Source organism: Saccopteryx bilineata, chromosome 1, assembly GCF_036850765.1.
Source record: "Saccopteryx bilineata isolate mSacBil1 chromosome 1, mSacBil1_pri_phased_curated, whole genome shotgun sequence".
In the NCBI taxonomy this organism is placed as follows: domain Eukaryota; kingdom Metazoa; phylum Chordata; class Mammalia; order Chiroptera; family Emballonuridae; genus Saccopteryx; species Saccopteryx bilineata.
Genome location: NC_089490.1, coordinates 393,293,143 through 393,312,008, shown reverse-complemented (window position 1 = coordinate 393,312,008; position 18,866 = coordinate 393,293,143). Strand labels below are relative to the sequence as shown.

General features: G+C 39.8%; 1 protein-coding gene across 1 annotated transcript in view; it reads left to right on the top strand.

Moving 5' to 3' along the window:
- The first annotated feature begins 3,121 nt into the window (after window positions 1-3,121).
- LPXN (leupaxin) overlaps window positions 3,122-18,866 on the top strand; it is a 43,287-nt gene continuing 27,542 nt past the window's right edge. The window contains exons 1-3 of the mRNA XM_066253997.1: window positions 3,122-3,256; window positions 8,250-8,407; window positions 16,135-16,181. Of these exons, the coding sequence (XP_066110094.1) occupies window positions 3,244-3,256; window positions 8,250-8,407; window positions 16,135-16,181 (218 nt within the window). The 5' untranslated portion in view covers window positions 3,122-3,243. The remainder of the gene's footprint in view (window positions 3,257-8,249; window positions 8,408-16,134; window positions 16,182-18,866) is intronic.

Sequence of the window (18,866 nt, the reverse complement as noted above, 5' to 3'; positions counted from 1 at the left end):
CCCTTACCTTGGTTTTGGTTAGATAGCACCTCGTCTGGATGGGCTAGTGTTCGTGTCTGCAATATTCGTCTTGTCTGACCCATCAACCTTTAGCAACTAGAGGTCAAGGACTGAATTTGGTTCTGTCGGGTTGTTAGGACCTATCCACCAATTATTTGATTTTTTAAAAAAATTTTTTAGTGAAAGGGAGGAGTGAGATGGGAAGCACTTTTAGTTATTCATTGATTCCTTTCTCATATGTGCCTTGAAGGGGGGATGGCGCTCCAGCCCAGCCAGTGACCCCCTTGCTCAAGCCAGCAATCTTTGGCTTCACACCAGTAATCTTGGGCTGGAGCCAGAGACCATGATCATTTCAATGATCCCACGTTCAAGCCAGTGACTGCACTCAAGCTGGCAAGCCTGTGCCAAGTCAATGAACCGTGCTCAAGCTGGAGACCTCAAGGTTTCAAATCTGAGTACCTCAGCATCCCTGGTCAGTGCTCTGTCCACTGTGCCACCACCTAGTCAGGTTATTATTTTTAAGATTTTATTTATTGATTTTATAGGGAGGGCAGAATGAGAAGTATCAACCTGTGGTTGCTTCACTTTAGTTGTTCATTGCTTGTCATATGTACCTTGACCTTGTAGCAAGCCTGGGGTTTCGAATCAGAAACCTCAGCATTCCAGTTGGACACTATCCTCTGTGCCACCACAGGCCAGCCAGTATTCGATTCTTAATAAAAGTTTATTTAAAGAATTGTGGAGTTGTATTTCTAGTATACATTGTGGAGAACAAGAAGCTAATGTCAACTGCTTGACTTGGCTGTGGTCCCTGGACTGAAGGGAAATTGTTAGCGTGACTAAAGTCACCAACCCAGAGAAACTGAAGGCCTTCAGGCACCCTACTCTGAACCACCTGCTTCTGTGGTTTTTAAATGTTTCTGCCACACAGGAAGCACAGTCAGATTAGCAACTTTGTCAGAATTTTCTGCCTGACAGCGGATGCAAATATTATAAATCGTCCTAATGTGATAAAAGGGAATTTCCATTTGCTTATCTACAAGTTACATTTGGTGATGGTAGTGGGCCTCTGGCATTCCTTCCTCTTTTTTTTTCAACTTTCATCCATTATAATCAAGGAGCGATTTGCAGGACCACTTTTTTACCCCTAGAAAATAAAGCATCGGAGGAGGTAAAATGTCCAAAGAAAGCAGATGGGAGCAAGATCTGAGCAATCCAATTATAAATTTCACGTTAATCATTCAGTTAAAGCTGCAGGTACAGCCCAATATTTGCAAGCCACGTACTGAAGTGCATTTTTCCTTCTAGTGTTTTGTATGAGTTACTACTTCAAGTTAGGCAAATGTTTTCTATTTTCTATTGAGTGGTTTGCACTTCCACGGGCCTAATGGCATTTCAGTTGTAAAAGCTGGCATAGTGTGGATAGGAATTTTGTCAAACCCACATTTACAGTACGCAGGCTTTTGGAACAGCACTGACATCCAATGGCTGCTCAAAGTAATGCAGAGTAGGAATCTCCATTAAAACAAAAAAGTCTTCAGAGTCACTAGGGAATGGTGAGAGTGATTCCTTTAGGCCAGTGGTATTCAACCTTTTTACACTCAGAGACCGGTGAAAATAGAATTATTTCAGGTACCGCTAAGGCAGAAATAAATCACCCCGAGCATAAGCGCATTTGACTAAGATCATTGGGTCTACAATCTTCATGTAACATCAGGGTGGTTAACTCTTTTGCTGGCTGGCATGAAATTGAAATTTCTGATGGACCTGGTCCACAGACTGGGGGCTGAAAAACATTGCTTTAGACCACCAAAAAACAACAACAAACAAACAAACGACGGCCATGTTATAGAGAAAGGTTCATAGACTTTGAAGTTAAATGTGGATTACATCACCATAGAAAAGTTACCTATTAATTCAGTAACTTACTATTTCTTGAATCTATTTCATCACAGGTAAAAATAGGGGGTAATGTTTATTTCACAGGGTCATAATTATAGTTCTTTACATACTGCCTTCCTATAGCAGGCCTTTGTAAAAGTTTCATTTTATTCAGGTAAGTAAAATCGGTTTAACAAAAGGTAAAAGTTAACGTCAGCATGACTTTTCAGAAAACTGCTGTAAAGCAATGTCACTAGGCAGGAACTGTACTTAATTGAGACATCTGCAGCTTAGCACCTGGGGTTTAAATCTTCCAGTCTCATACTTTATGAACCCTGTAGTAGTTTGATGTCTGAACCATTGAAATAAACCAAGTCCCCGACCTGGCCAGTTGGCTTAATGGTAGAGCATTGACCCAGCATGTGAATGTCCTGGGTTCGATTCCTGGTCAGGGCACATAGGAAAAGTGCCCATCTGCTTCTCCATCCCTCCCCCTCTTGCTTCTCTCTCTCTCTCTCTTCCTCTCCTGCAGCCATGGCTCGGTTGGAGCGAGTTGGCCCTGAGCACTGAGTATGGCTCCATGGCCTCCACCTCAGGCTGTAAGAAGAGCTTGGTTGTTGAACAACAAAGCAACTCCAAGATGAGCAGAGCATTGCCCCCTAGTGGGTTTGCTGGGTGGATCCTGGTCAGAGCACATGCAGGAATCTGTCTCTCTGTCTCCCCTCCTCTTCACTGAATAAAAAAGAAAGAAAGAAACCAGGTCCCACCACCTCTACCACATTTAATGGATTTAAAATCTATTCAGGAACTCACATAAACAATTTCTGGATAACTGAATAAAAACAGCAAAATGAATTGGGTGCCGGTTAACTTGGATGGAAGTTTTATGAAGCAAACTATGCCTCTGTGGCTCCCCAGGTTCATAAAAGAAAAACATTTTCTGGATGCAAAGTTGCAGTGGGATACCCACATTGGGAAAAATCACAAAAGCAGATCTGCCATATCCATGAGTTCAAGGTGAATTCTGGCATGTACTAGGTACTCAAATTTAAATTTTGAATCTTAATGCCCCTGGCCAATGTACCACCAGAATTCCAATTTTCCTGCCAACCTTTTTATGTCAGTCCCATTTTTAAAATTCTGACCTACAAAACAGAGAGAGAGAGAGAGAGAGGGAGAGAGAGAGAAAACGCAATTCACCAAATCAAAAGAGAGGAAGTGCTAAGCAAATACAGGAACCAAAAAGGGTTATAGAGGCTGCTTCAGTCTGTCTCATTCAGTTCCTTTGCGGTCCTCTTCTTCAGCGCGGGCCAAAGCGGTTCCTCCTAATCTGTGGCACCAGAGAATCCTGGGCGTGTGACAATGGAAGAGTTGGGTGAGTGAGGAGCTTCTTGGAGGAGAAACTCTTAGGGAATAAAGGAGTAAAGATGTGGCTGCTATCTGCATGTGTGGTGGGTGTACTGCTAAGCAGATAGAAGGTAGTGCTGGAAGATTTGATTTTCACTTCTCTCCTGACCTCAGTCCGCCCAGAGTAAAGTGTGAGGAACTATGATTGGGGCAAATACAGGGTCACGGTTTTGGTGGCACAAAAGGCAAAGCATTTGATGCTAAGAACAGAAACTGCACAAATACTTTTGGACTGATTTGTGATTGAAATGGTCATTCTATTATGAGCACTTGCCCCTTGGGGGCTACTGGAGATCATAGAGTGATCACATAGTAGGCAACTGCAGAGATGTGATTTGGAGGGGGAAAGAAAGAAAAGAGTGAAGAGTGTTGTGAGGAGAAGGAACAGAAGTGCCACAGATTAAGAATTAGGGATTCACAAAGGCTGGGAAAAGACCAGGGTACGTTCATTTGTTCTGTGATTTAGTATGAAATCAAGACAACACAGCACTATAACTTCAGGGTTTTTTTTTGTTTGTTTGTTTGTTTTTTGGCTTGGCTTTTTATTCAGAGGAACTCTGAAGGAGCAGATAACTGTGGCCTGAAAATATAACACCACCTTTCATTCCAAAGCAATTAAAACCAGCAGTACAAGTATTGGCTACATGGCTTAGGAGAGATTCCTCATTGCAAAACTTTGGAGTAACGTAAGGTTTGTCATTTTTGGGAACTCATTCCGTATTCTTTGCCAACTTTTATTGCTGACATCCTTACTCATGCTGAGTCACTAAGCCAATTTCTATGCTGGATGAATTCCACAGTGTCTTGAGTTTTTGTTTTTATATATTTAAGGTACGTCCAAAGTGGAAACAATGACAAAAAAAATCTTGCATATTGTCTTTTTAAAAAGTTGTTTGGAGTGCAATTTGAGAACTGGAGGAATAGATGAAGGGAGGCAAATGACAGGAGAAAAGAGAAAAAGTGGTGTTTGGTAAATACATACTGAACTGTTTTGGAGGAATAGTTTATGTTGAGACGAGGTAGAAGCCAAGTTCTTATCCTGTATTGGGCAATTTCACATTTCTACCTGAATTTCACTAGAATCCAGCTCTGCTTTTTTTCACTTTTATTTTATGGATACCTAATGGCCTTCATGCAGGTAATTCAAAAAGGAACTTCATACTTTTTCAGTGACTTAAACTAAAACTAGACATTTTTACATATGTCAATCATTTTAGTGTCTAAAGCCATCCTCTAAAGTGAGTATTATCCACTTTTTTTTCCAAGATGAGAAAACTAAGGAAAACAAAATAACTAGTTCAACATCACGCTCAGGAGCACTTGATACCAAAATGAACTAAGCTACAAGGTTTTCTACTACTTTAGAAATGTGTTAGCTCGGGTGTTCTGGCGGATAGAACAACCCAGATAATGAAAACAATAAAAAAAATAGATTTGCACAGTTTTGCATTTCCTGAGCGAGATGAATGGTAGAGAATTCTGGTCCAGAAGGTAGAAAGTATCATGCAACCTGGAAGGAAACATTTCTGTAGATGATTCAGGTGGCTAAACCTCAACCATTCCTTCCAATTGTTGTCAGCCCAGTCGCCACTCTAAAGACCTAGGGCAGGTCTCGCTTCCTGCCGTGGAGGAGTAGAGTGGGGGACAGGTGGGCCGGCCCAGCCCATAGATCCTCTCTGCATCCTTCCTGACATGTGCATGCTAGATAAAGGGAAACTGGTAGCAGACTCCGGCTCCGGATGAAATCATTACCAATCCAATGAGACCCCCCAAGAAACCCACTTTACCAATGCTTTCATTTTAACACCGATAATTATATGATTCCTCAGATGAAGGGCTCCAGAGAAGACTGTAGTAGAGTTTTCAATCTAGAGTTCCCCACCTCCAGTCATCCCGTATTTGTCATATTGAAATTCGTCATCTTCAAATTACGGAATCTGGCGAAAGGCAAGATAAACTTGGGGTGTTGGGGATATGTGCACTCAGGAAACAGGAAGAGGAAGGCCTGTTTTGTGACCTAGACAGGCCCAGACAGGAGAGTTTCAATACCTTTCAGTCTAGTGGGTCCTTCTAAGCCCGGCCTTCTATTAGTGGTATGGTTTGTTTCTCTTCTAGAGGGTCCCTTGTCTTCTAATATTTATTTAAAATGCCTTTTTATTTTGAATCCAAGAAGATCCATGACTACTGTTTGGAGCACAGTTTAGAAAATAGACAAGAAAGGAGCTGTATCTTAATAGAAAGTTATAGACTAAAAATTTGGAATTCAGAATTTTGGCATTCAGTCTAGCTAGTAAAGTTGTGAAAAAGGAAGTTTTACTTTCTCTTTCTACCTCAGTTTTGTTTTCTTTTTTTAAATTTTAAAACCATTTTATTGGACAGAACTTTAAAATATGCAAAGGTAAATAGTTTAATGAAATTAGATGTACCCATCAACGAGTTTAAAAAATCAAATCCTGTCCAATCTTATTTCATTTATAAACCCACCCATTCTTTTAATTCCAGTATTATTATTATTATTATTATTTTTTCATTTTTCTGAAGCTGGAAACGGGGAGAGACAGTCAGACAGACTCCCGCATGCGCCCGACCGGGATCCACCCGGCACGCCCACCAGGGGCGACGCTCTGCCCACCAGGGGGCGATGCTCTGCCCATCCTGGGCATCGCCATGTTGCGACCAGAGCCACTCTAGCGCCTGAGGTAGAGGCCACAGAGCCATCCCTAGCGCCCGGGCCATCTTTGCTCCAATGGAGCCTTGGCTGCGGGAGGGGAAGAGAGAGACAGAGAGGAAAGCGCGGCGAAGGGGTGGAGAAGCAAATGGGCGCTTCTCCTGTGTGCCCTGGCCGGGAATCGAACCCGGGTCCTCCGCACGCTAGGCCGACGCTCTACCGCTGAGCCAACCGGCCAGGGCCTCCAGTATTATTTTAAAGCAAGTTCAGATGTTACATAATTTCATTTGTAAATATTTCAGGATAATTTCTAAAATAAATATATATATTTAACAAATAACCATGATACCATTATCACAGCCACAAAATCTTTAATAGTAATTCCTTAATATTATGAAATACTATTATCACACCAAAATATTAACAGAAATTATCAAACGTCCTTATACCTAAAATAAATTAATAGCATTTACTTAATATTATTGAATATATAGTCAGTCTTAATATTCTTCATTGTTTCTTTTCTGTTTGCTTGTTTACTTTTTTATTTTTTTATGCTCATATCATTTTAGTTAGGGTTCATATACTGAAATTAGTTATGTCTCTAAAACCTTCTTAATCTATTGGTTCACTCTCCATTTCTTTATTCATTATAATTTATTTATTGAAAGGTAATATTCTCTGAATAACTTAGGGAAAATTCTCTATGCTCAGTTTTCTTATCTCTAAAACAGCACAGACAGTTCAATATTGTTCTGAGATGGATGATTTAATTAGGTTTATCAGGGTATTAGTTAATAAAATTTATAGGTTTTAAAGTATACAATTCTGTAATACATCATCTGAATATGGCATTGTTTACCATCCAAAATCAAATATCCTTTTGTCACAATATATTTGACCCTCTTTGCCCTTTACTGCCTCCTCCCACCCCTATTCCCTCTAGTAACCACCGAACTGTCGTCTGTGTCTATGAGTTTTTGTTGTTTGTCTTGTTTGTTCATTTGTTGCTTTCAGTTTTATATCCCACAGATGAAAAAAAATCTGTAGATATCGTTTGTAAGAAATGATTAGATATTTTCTTATGACATTAAGAAATATCCATCCCCCCAACATCTGAAATAATTAAAAATGTTTTTTAAATAATGTGTGAAGTTCAAAATTTGAGGGATTCTGAGCTAGGCAGATCCTTAGAAATAATAAAATCCAGTATCTTGCAAACTTTTAAAAACCTGTGGTAAGGAAATCACTAGAGATCCACTAATGGGTCTTGACCCACAATTTAAAAAGTACTACTGTACTATAATTGTTTCATTATGTAGATAAAGAAACAGTTTCAGAGAAGAACTTTATGCCCTAGTGACCGAGAGAATTTATGTGAGAATGAGAACTAGAATTTCTGACTTGAAGTTAGTGCAGGGATTGGAAATCAGATTGCCCAGGGTCAGACAGCCATGGTCTGAACCCAGTAACAATGTGAACTTAAACAATTTATTTGGCAATTTCTTGATCTACAAAATAAAGACAATTATCACTTGCCTCAAAGAATTACGATGATTAAAATATGTAAATTCCTTACCTTAGTGCCTATCATATATTAATTTTTACTAATTGTTATTAATTTCATCCTAACAGAAAAGTAATACTGTAATGCTTGTAAAGTCCATTGCTTTTCCTAAGAAAATAAAAAGGAAACAATCTCAACTATTTGGATTGTGAAATCTTGCTTGATTTTGTAATATTTGTTTTCGTCCCAAGCTCCTTTGCCTCCACACCCTAAAAGGCAGAATACTTATACTCTTCTTTGAGAATTGTGTTATATGCTTGGGACAGAAAGAGTAAAAAAATCATCATCAAGCTTAAGATTAAATGTTACTGTCCTGGTATATTTTTAAAAAACTATAATATAATTACTTGTATTTTTCTAATAGGAAAAAAATATGTAGAATATAATATTTTCTAATTAGGAATCTTTATGAGTGACCCACCCCAAATAAATGATAAAAATTAATACCCTGAAATAAAATAAGTCAAATTATAAGAAAGACTATGAAATTGAGTGCAACCATAGGAACTAAGAAATAGGCCACAGTATGTTGAGGCTTTAAATATCTGGCAGAATAGACCACATTCTAGAAGTAAAATAAGGAGTAAGGGAAGATGTTTGAAGGAAAATAACCTCAACCTGACAGAAGATGAAGATGAATAGAGGAGGGGGGGTGCTATTAAAGGGGAGAATTATTCAAGAAGACTTCCCTAGCCTATACTTACTCCCTTGTATGTGATGATACAGATGCGTTATTGGATGAACTGGAACGCTCCAGCCTCCAGGATAGCGGCGAATACTCCAGCCCGGCTCCTCTTCCTGTGGACCAGCATTCCAGGAAGGAGGGTGACCATGCTGAGACTTCGGATATCCCTTCTGCTCAGGATAACACAAGCCCCTTTCTGGTAACATTTCATTTACTGGAGCGCCTTGCATATAGATGTTTGAGTGTTTTCTAAAAATCAATTGTGTCTTACACAAAATAGTGTGAAAGGACAATTACATATCCAAGAAAGAGAAGAAAAAAATCCTTTAATGCTATCGTAAAGGTGGTTGGTTTTGGAAAGTAGAGGAGATTGAGAGAATCATAATAAAAGAATAAGCCTTTGAGAATTACTTTTTTTCCCTAATGAGGGCATGGTAATAAAGTATTCTCTAGTTTACTTGGGGTATTCTGATATTACTGTCTATAAAGCCAGAGATCACCTAGGCAAAGCCAGGTGGCAGCTCAGACAAATATTTTCAGGGTGACATTTTTGGGTCGCCACTTTCCAGGTCTTATTTTCTGCTGCATGTGTTAAGAAATTCAGTTATTGTTATAGGCAAAGATAACGAAGCTCTAGGAAACCCACATGAACAAACCAAACTTATGAAATATAATGTTTTTATAAACACCAGAAATCCAATTTATGTTTCTGATTAGAGTTAAAATTGCCAAGTAAACAGATGCTAGTCTTCTCTGATATGTGTGTTCCCTTTCTATGGATAAGTCTACGAGCACCTACTCTATAATTAAAAGGTTGCTTGCTAAGAATGGAATTAGTGTAAGAGGAATTAAGTAGCTGCTCTTCAGATCTGGTGTTTTTGAACTGTGGCATTCGGACATGAAATCCCCAGTGGCACATAGCCAGAATTTGAGCCCACGGGTAGGTTCCCCCTTGAATTGTTCTTCTTTTCAGCCACCCACATAGTTGTGAGGATGCACATGTATCTCTCTCCTATGGAGCTATTGTCTTGTTCTCACTGCTAGAGTATAGCCATAGGTCCCTAGTTGGCCTTCTACCCCTGCACCCTGTAATTGATCTCAAAATAGCAGCCAGGGTGATCCTGTAAAACTTAAATCAGATCATGTCACGTTTCTACCCAGAATTCCCATCTCATGTGGAGTCAAAGTCCTTTTACCCCCAAATTTCCCTTTTTCATGAAGTTTTCTTATTAGAATCTATTGTATTCTAAAGTATACCAAAATCACTGATTCAAAAGAAGATATGCACCTACATGTTTATTGCGACATTGTTTACAATAGCGAAGATCTGGAAACAGCTCAAATGTCCATCAGTGGACAAGTGGATAAAAAAAGCTGTGGTACATATACACAATGGAATAATATGTGGTCACGAAAAAGAAGGAAATCTTACCTTTTGCGATGGCATGGGTGGACCTGGAGATTATTAGGCTAATGAAATAAGCCAGGCAGAGAAAGACAAATATCATATGATCTCACATATATGTGGAATCCAATGAACAAAGTGAACTGAGGAATGGAATAGAGACAGAGGCAGGGTCACAGGGAGCAGAGGGACAGCTGTCAGAGGGAAGAGGGATGAGGGGATGGGATCAGAGAAGGTGAAGGGATTAGTGAAATTATATATACATAACACAGAGATACAGATAACAGGACAACAAATCTCGGAAGGGGGAAGGAAGTTAGAGGGAGGGGGGCAAATGGGGTATAAATAGGGACACGGTGTGGGGGTGACAGTGTTATATTTAGTGGGATACTTGAATCCATGTTAACACAATAAATTAAAATTAATAAAAATCTTAAAAAACACACACAAAAAATAAAGTGTACCAGCATGGGTTAATAGACCTCCCTGAGGTTCTTCTGGCTTCTTTTATGGTCTCGAGTAGTAGTATATAAAACACACATGTAGAGTACAGAATTCTTACTTTATTATAGCTAAATCTAAAACATGACTAATGATACCTCATCTCTCTATGCCTGAGCCTGTGCAGACAAACCTAAGTGATAGCACCCTTTTGGGATTAATATGCAAGGTTCTGGTTATTAAAACCGAGAGCTCATGCACAGCAGTCAGAACCAGGCCATTTCTGTGGCTTTGATGGTGGTAGGAAAATTTTACAGGTTTTTCCCCCTGCTAGCCACGATAGCACCATTCATGCCCTGCTATGTTCCCCTTGGTGACCTCCGAGATGCCTCGATCCTCCTCAGGATCAGAAAGAAAAATAGGAAATTGTGGCTTAATGTCGAACAAATTCTAAATTCTGTTTAGGAAATAGAAACTAGGCATTATTGCCATGGAATGTGGTATCATCTAAGTGTTTATGTGAAAGCAGTTTAGTCATTAATTGTATGTTTTAGTACTTGCTAATGTTTTTGCAATAAACACGTCTAGCAACATTTGGCTCAACATAAAACCAAAACCCAAACTACACGATTACCTTTCACAAGAACCTTGACGATGGGTGTGTAATTTGCACTAAATATTTGTCAACATTTACTGTCCACCATGGAGGTAAGTAGAGATACCATTGTGCCTGTGAAAACTAGAAGACACAGATTTGATAAAGAAGCATCAGCATCTACTTCAGAAGTGCAGTTAATTTAAGAATGTACACGAGGATGCTGACTCAACGCATGCAGCCGCAGGAGGTGTGTTGACATGTCACCGTGAAACACACCTATCCATGGGGTCAGATGACGCTTTTAAGTTAAATCTGCTCATTTTCCATTCTGTGTTTTCTTGTGCCTGGAAGGAAAGTGAACTGGTGATAATGATGGAGTTGATTTCCTTTGCAAACCGTCAGATAAGGTCAGATTGATATCGGTGTCATCAGAGGCCTCTGTTAGAGAACTTATTAATGCCAAAATGATTTCATTTTTTTCATCCAATGTAGGGTATCAAAATAAAGTAGAAGTTTACTCTTCTGTCAAAAATGAAACATCTGACATTGTTAATGCCATTGTGAATTTAGTTGAAAAGCTCAACAGTGAAGATAAAATATTATTTTTTTGGGGGGGGTTGATCATGTGAATACAAATTTCGGTGAAGAATAATATTGTGGTAAAATCAATGTTCTTACGTACTAAAAAAATGTACTTGGAATTGAATTGGTTGTGATGTGTACCAGATAGATAGATAGATAGATAGATAGATATGAAGATAGATAGATAGATAGATAGATAGAAATAGAGATACATATATATGCTATAGATATCATCTGCAAATTTTTTGTGACAGAGCTGATGTTGAATCTCAAAGTATGTCAGCATGGCAGTACATATAATCTCTCTGTATTTCCTGTCATTAGTTGGATTTTAGAAATGCTTGAGGCTTTGAAAATTCACTCTGTAAAACAACCTAGGTTTAGGTCAAAGTATGTGCAGAATCATTTGGAAATATTTCACCAAATAGTCAACAAAGGTAGCACGAAAATTTAGCTTTTGAAGCTGTTAGCGAGTTGTAATTATTATAAAACAAAACTTGCAAGAAGGAAGCTCAAATTTCTGCCTACAGAAACCAGGGAAGAATTGAATAAGAATTTACTTGTTACTTTTTAAAATAGTATATCCTATAAATTATTTTCAGTAGCCTCTTCCCCTCACAAGAGTGTTCCCAGTTTGAACAATAAATGATGTGGTCACCTTGCTCGTGTGCTTTGACCTGACCTTTTTACTCTTTGCCTCTGTTTCTCTTTCCCTGGTTCTGTCTGCTCAGGCCACAGTGGCTTCCTTTCCGTTCCCAAGTGCTCCAGGGTGCTCACCCTCTGCTCATTCTACCTGGACCAGGTTACTGCTAATATCTGCCAACTTTCTCACTTCCTATCAGGCCTTGTTCAAAAGGCCCCTTCCCAGTGAGTTCTTCCTGATCAACATTATCTATCTATCTATCTATCTATCTATCTATCTATCTATCTATCTAATGTATGTATTTTTTTATTTTCATTACAGTTGACATCTAAGATTATATTAGTGTCAGGTGTATTGTATACTGGTTAGACCTGTGATGACAAACCTATTACACGCGTGTCAGCACTGACACGCATAGCCATTTTTGATGACACCCGGCCGCATGTGACTGCATACCAGAGAAGTATGGGGCCACATGCCGAGAAGGACGTTTCATCCTTGGCTCCTGCACGACCAGGTGCAGTACTGAGGATCAAACATTTGCTGTAGTGTAGACACTCTGTGCTGGAGGTCTGTAGGCCAAAACAACAGAACTCCAGCACAGAGCATCTAGTTCTGGGGCTTCCAGTTAGACCGTTAGGGGATCTTTGACCTCACTTCTAGCCAGTGGAGCAGGAAGCAGCAGAATGCTGCGGGGGACGCATCTCTGGGGACCCTGTGATCACCATTACCAGCAACCACATAACCACAGCAACCATCATCCAATCTACTGTTCTGGGGTGTTGTGGATTTCTAATTGACCATCACTACTGAGATAAGTGAGGGGGAGGCTGGGAGAGGTGAGGGCCTGTGCTACGGGTGCCGTTTCCTATTTAGAAATAGTGGCAGCCATCTTAATTTACATAAGATGTAACTTGCAGAATTTCAAGACAGCATCTGGGATCAGGTGTTTATCAACTTGAGGTCTAAAGCTTGAGAATCTGGAAAGGTGCCGCTTGGAGAATCAAGAGGCGTGCCACTATGAACAGGAAATTTGGAGTGCCTGGAACTGATTACCAGACACTTTTAGCACCCTGAAAAATATAGCAATGGCTTTACTCACAATTTTTCCCTCTACGTACTTTTGTGAGACCTTATTCTCAGAGTTAAATAATATCAAAACCAACAAAAGAAACAGATTGACAGATGAAGTTAGTAGCGCTTGCTTGGGCTTGAAGTGTACAAAATACCAACCTTCAATTGAAGATTTAGCCAATGAAATTCAGCAACAAAAAAGTCATTAATAGGCAGGTTAGTTAAAGAATTCCCCTCCCCCTCACTTATCTTAGTTCACGGCACCCCACACAAGTTAAATAATATCAAGACCAACAAAAGAAACCAACTGACAGATGAACAAAGAAGTCACTAAGCATAAGTTAAATAATTAGTTTTTGATTTATTAAATACAGTTATATATTACAATTATACACTTTTGTTATTTAAACTATAAATATCGTGAAATTATGGTTTTTTTCTCGAAGTGACACACCACCCGAGTTATGCTTGTTTTTTTGGCAAATTCTGACACACCAAGCTCAAAAGATTGCCCATCACTGGGTTAGACAATTGTGTAACTTATGAAGTGATGTCCCCACATGGCACCATACATAGTTATTACAATAGTAGTGACTGTATTCCTTATGCAGCACTTTACATCTCCATGAATATTTTGTATTTCTTTTTCGCTTTTTTAAGTTTAATTTAAAAAAAATTTATATACAGTTTACATTCAGTATTATTTTGTATTAGTTGCAAGTGTACAGCAGAGTGGTTAGACAATCATATACTTTACAAAGTATTTCCCCAGTATTTCTAGTACCCAACTGGCACCATATAATATTATTGTAATTATAATAATATTACAGTATTATTAACTATATTTCGTATGCTGTACTTTACACCCCCATGACTGTTTTATAGCTACCGATCTGTTCTTCTTCATCCCTTTACCTTTTCCACCCAGTCCTCCGATCCCCTTTCCCTCTGGCAACCCTCAGTCTGTTCTCTGTGTCTATGAGTCTGTTTCTGTCCTGTTTGCTCATTTATATTGTTCTTTAGATTCCACGTGTTTGTCTTTCTCTGACTGACTTATTTCACTTAGCACAATACCCTCTTGATTCATCGATGCTGTCAGAAATACTAAGATCTCTTTCTTTTTATGGCAGAGTAATGTTCCATTGTATATATGTGCCACCACTTTTTTACCCACTTGGCTATTGATTGAACACTTGGGTTGCTTTCATAGCTTGGCTATTGTAAATAATGCTGCAGTGAACATTGAGGTGCATATATAGTGTCTTTGGTTTCTTCAGATATATAACCAGAAGTAGAATTGTAGGGTCATAAGGCAGTTCCATTTATATTTTTTGAGGAACCCCCATACTGCTTTCCACAGTGGCTGCACCAGTCTGCATTCCCACCAGCAGTGCACAAGGGTTTTGTTTTCTCACACATCATTGCCAGCACTTGTTTGTTGATTTATTGATGATAGACATTCTGACAGATGTGAGGTGATATCTGATTGTGGTTTTAATTTGCATCTCTCTGATGATTAGTCATGTTAAGCATCTTGTTATATGTCTATCAGCCATCTGTGTTTCTTCTTTGGAAAAGTGTTTATTCAAGTCCTTTGTTCATTTTTAATTGCATTGTTTTTTGTTGTTGAGTTGTATGTGTTTTTTATGAATTTTGGATATTAATCTTTTTTCAAATGTACCGTTGGCTAATATGTTCTTTTTTTTTTTTACTCATTTTTCTGAAGCTGGAAACAGGGAGAGACAGTCAGACAGACTCCCGCATGCGCCCGACCGGGATCCACCCGGCACGCCCACCAGGGGCGATGCTCTGCCCACCAGGGGGTGATGCTCTGCCCATCCTGGGCATCGCCATGTTGCGACCAGAGCCACTCTAGCGCCTGAGGCAGAGGCCACAGAGCCATCCCCAGCGCCCAGGCCACCTTTGCTCCAATGGAGCCTTGGCTGCGGGAGGGAAGAGAGAGACAGAGAGGAAAGCGCGCGGAGGGGTGGAGAAGCAAATGGGCGCTTCTCCTGTGTGCCCTGGCCGGGAATTGAACCCGGGTCCTCCGCACGCTAGGCCGACGCTCTACCGCTGAGCCAACCGGCCAGGGCTAGCTAATATGTTCTTTCATTCAGTGGGTTTTCTTTTTATTTTGTTATGGTTTCCTTTGCTGTGCAAAAATTTTTTAGTTTGATGTAGTCTCATTTGTTATTTTCTTTTCATTTTTCTAGCCTGAGGAGATATATCAGAAAAAAAAAAGTATTACAAAGAGAAATGTTTGACGTTTTACTCCTATGTTTTCATGGTAGGAAGTCAATTTGTATTTCTTAATGCCCCTCCCAACAGGTAACCATCAGTTTGTTCTCTATATCTATGAGTCTGTTTCTGTTTTGTTTGTTAGCTTATTTTGTTTTTAAATTCCACATATGAGTGAAATCATACAGTATTTGTCTTCCTCTGTCTGACTTAGTTCACTTAGTGTAATAACGTCTGGGGCCATCCATGCTGTCATAAATGGTAAGAGTTCATACTTTTTCATTGTGATCACTGTATTTATAATTGCCTTTTCTTCTGCATTTTCTATCTCCCACCCCTGATTAATTTCACATTTGAATTGATTTCTTACATATTGATTCATTTATTATCTATTCATATTATCATTTATTATTTTTCACAATCTAATACCCTGAATAGACAATTTTTGCTTGCTTGTTTTTTTGTTGTTGTGCTTTTTTGACTGCTACATCTCTAGCCCTGATACGTGACAGGAACTAATTAAGTAACTGTTCAAAAAATAAATGAGTTGCTAGTCAACTACTCTTTAGAGTCACACATTATTTCTTCTGGTATGTTAAATTTAATTGTGTTATGGCCTTCCCTTTGTTATCATCCCATCTATAAAGGGGGCTTTGCTCTCACTCATTTTGTGTGTTTTATGCTTTCTATCTGAGTACTTCTCAATTTCAGAGCTTTTAGGGCACGTGGGGGGCACTATTTGTTCACATGGCAGTTACTGTGCATAGGATTTGCCTCTCTCTGTGAGGTGGCTGGTATTCCCCTGCCTTGTGGAAGGGCATCTCAAAGACACGCTAGTTATCAATTCCCCTTTAGAAGTTAAAAACATTCTCTAAATCAGGGTGTAGATAAGCGCCAACATTCTACTAACAGAAATGCATTCTTTTTTCTGTCATTCTGTCTTAGGCGCAGCTCGTGTACACTAGCAACATCCAGGAGCCCAATGTCTACAGGTATTTTTATTATTATTAAATACTTTGATAACAGTTATCTGTATTTGGACAATAATTTGCTTAGAGCCCCTACTACTCTCCTCTTCTTTCGATAGTCTTTGAGCAGAGGCGGAGTTCTGCCAAGCTGATAGGGCAATTTCTCAAGGTGCCTTCTAGATGGGTGCCAGGCTGATGGGCTCTGCTGTTTCCTTCACCACCTGAAAAAGTATAAATAGTTTAAATCATCGCAGCTGTTCTGGCTCAGCTATTCCAAGTCACAAAAGGGAAAACACCAAATGAAATTTCAGCAAGATGTTAATAAAACCAGAGCTAGGATCAGAGTTGAACTAAGACAGTGGGTCTATATGGCAGACAAATGAATATAGACTTCTTTCCATACTTTCTCAAAATTTATTTAGTGAATGAAAGGATTGCTTTTTTACAAAAGTTACAGATTGAAACAGATTCCTTTTCTAATTAATTTCTACTGGCCAGAGAAGAGCTGACAGTCTGAAAAAATAAGAAGACCACTTTCCTTGTTCTGTCTTCAGTTATAGCTTGCAACTTTAAAAATCAGACTACGTTCTGGGAAACAAAGTAAAGGACTTGAGATAGTAAGGGCTTATGTTTGGTAAAGAGAACTACACCACGCCTTATTTGGTTTCAGAATCGCAGCCAATAGTGTACATATGATGCCAAAATAAGGAAAGGACCTCTGCTATCAAAAAGTCTTTTTATAACTTCCCACTTGAGGACACTTACTATTTTGATGGAGGCCAACTTACTGATACAATTGCTAATTTATTCCAGTTCCAGGAAGTTGCTTGGTGGACATTCCCCCTAGACCAGTGGTCCCCAACCTTTTTTGGGCCACAGACCGGTTTAATGTGAGAAAATATTTTCACGAACCAGCCTTTAGGGTGGGACGGATAAATGTATCACGTGACCGAGACAGGCGTCAAGAGTGAGTCTTAGACGGATGTAACAGAGGAAATCTGGTCATTTTTAAAAAATAAAATATCGTTCAGACTTAAATATAAATAAAACGGAAATAATGTAAGTTGTTTATTCTTTCTCTGTGGACTGGTACCAAATGGCCCATGGACTGGTACCGGTTCGAGGTCTGGGGGTTGCGGGCCACTGCTCTAGACCTCCTGTCCAACCCTTTGTAAAAAAAAAAAAAAGAAGGAAGAAAGGAAAGAAGGTAGGAATGGAGTGAGGGAAGAAGGGAGAAAGGGAGAAAGAAAGAGAGAGAGAGAAAGAAAGAGGAAGAGAGAGAGAGAGAGAGAGAGAGAGAGAGAAAGAAAGAAAGAAAGAAAGAAAGAAAGAAAGAAAGAAAGAAAGAAGAAACCAAAGGAAAACAACAACAGCAAACAGTGTCTGGCACACAATAGGCTCACAGTAAATGTTTGACTTTTTTAAATCCAACAGAAACACTGAAGAACATATGAACATATAAAATAAAAACCAGACCAACCGACAGCCATTTCTTGTTGACCTAGCAAAGTGATCACTGATACTGACTTATCTCTACGCCCTCCGCCGTATCAGCCTTTGATAGAGTTCTCATCAGACTCATTCCTCCCTCCTTTCTTGCTCTGCTCTGAATTCCCCGGGAGATGACCCTTGTGGGTGGGATCTGCCAGGCTCTAAGGGCACTTGTCTCTGGCTGGCTTAAACCAACAGAAGGCACTACTGTGGAGAGACCGGAGGGTGAAAGGCAGGGAAAGTGAAAACATTTTCCCCCAGTCTGTCTCTCCTCACAGTCTCTGTTGACAGTTACAGCTTCTTTACGGTTTCAGCTGGAGCAAAACAGGGCTGCCACAGTCCCAGCTTCTGCCTGTTGACCCAGGCCCCTGGGCTCTGGTCACTCTGCCTCTTTGCTTTGTCCCGTCGGCCTAATGACTTCCTGCTGTGGCTACTGTCTGGGTTCCCCCAATGTGTCTCCTGTTTGCTTTCTAGCTCTCCTATCACTTGTGTAATCAAATTTCTGAATTAAGTTCCTTTTGCTTACTCCTAATGTTTGTATTTTCCTGAGTGGCCCTCAACTGATACACTTCCCCCTACTGAATGATACGTTCTGGGTAGACCTTTGTGGGAGAGGGAGGCGCAACCTAGGTGATCTAGTAAATATGGAGTGGACAGACACAAATCCCCAAGACTGGTATAATTCAGAGCAGAAAAGGCCAGCCTGAACAGAGAGAGCATGAGACTCAGAAACTAGATTCTTGCACTTTTTTTTTTTTTTACAGAGACAGAGAGAGAGAGTCAGAGAGAGGAATAGATAGGGACAGACAGACAGGAAGGGAGAGATGAGAAGCATCAATTCTTCGTTGCGACACTTTAGTTGTTTATTGATTGCCCTCTCATATGTGCCTTGACCATGGGGCTACAGCAGACTGAGTAACCCCTTGCTGGAGCCAGCGACCTTGAGTCCAAGCTAGTGAACTTTGCTCAAACCTGATGAGCCCGCACTCAAGCTGGCAACCTCGGAGTCTTGAACCTGGGTCCTCCACATTCCACTCCGACGCTCTATCCACTGTGCCACTGGTTGGTCAGATTCTTGCATTCTGTGTTCACCATGTCCTCTGGTTCGCTTGAATGAAGCAAGCACTGCTTTGGAGCTTGACAGTATATTCAATACCAGCTGTGAATATAACAATGGAATAATACTTCTAGTTAGTGTTATATCAGTAGCATTGTGAC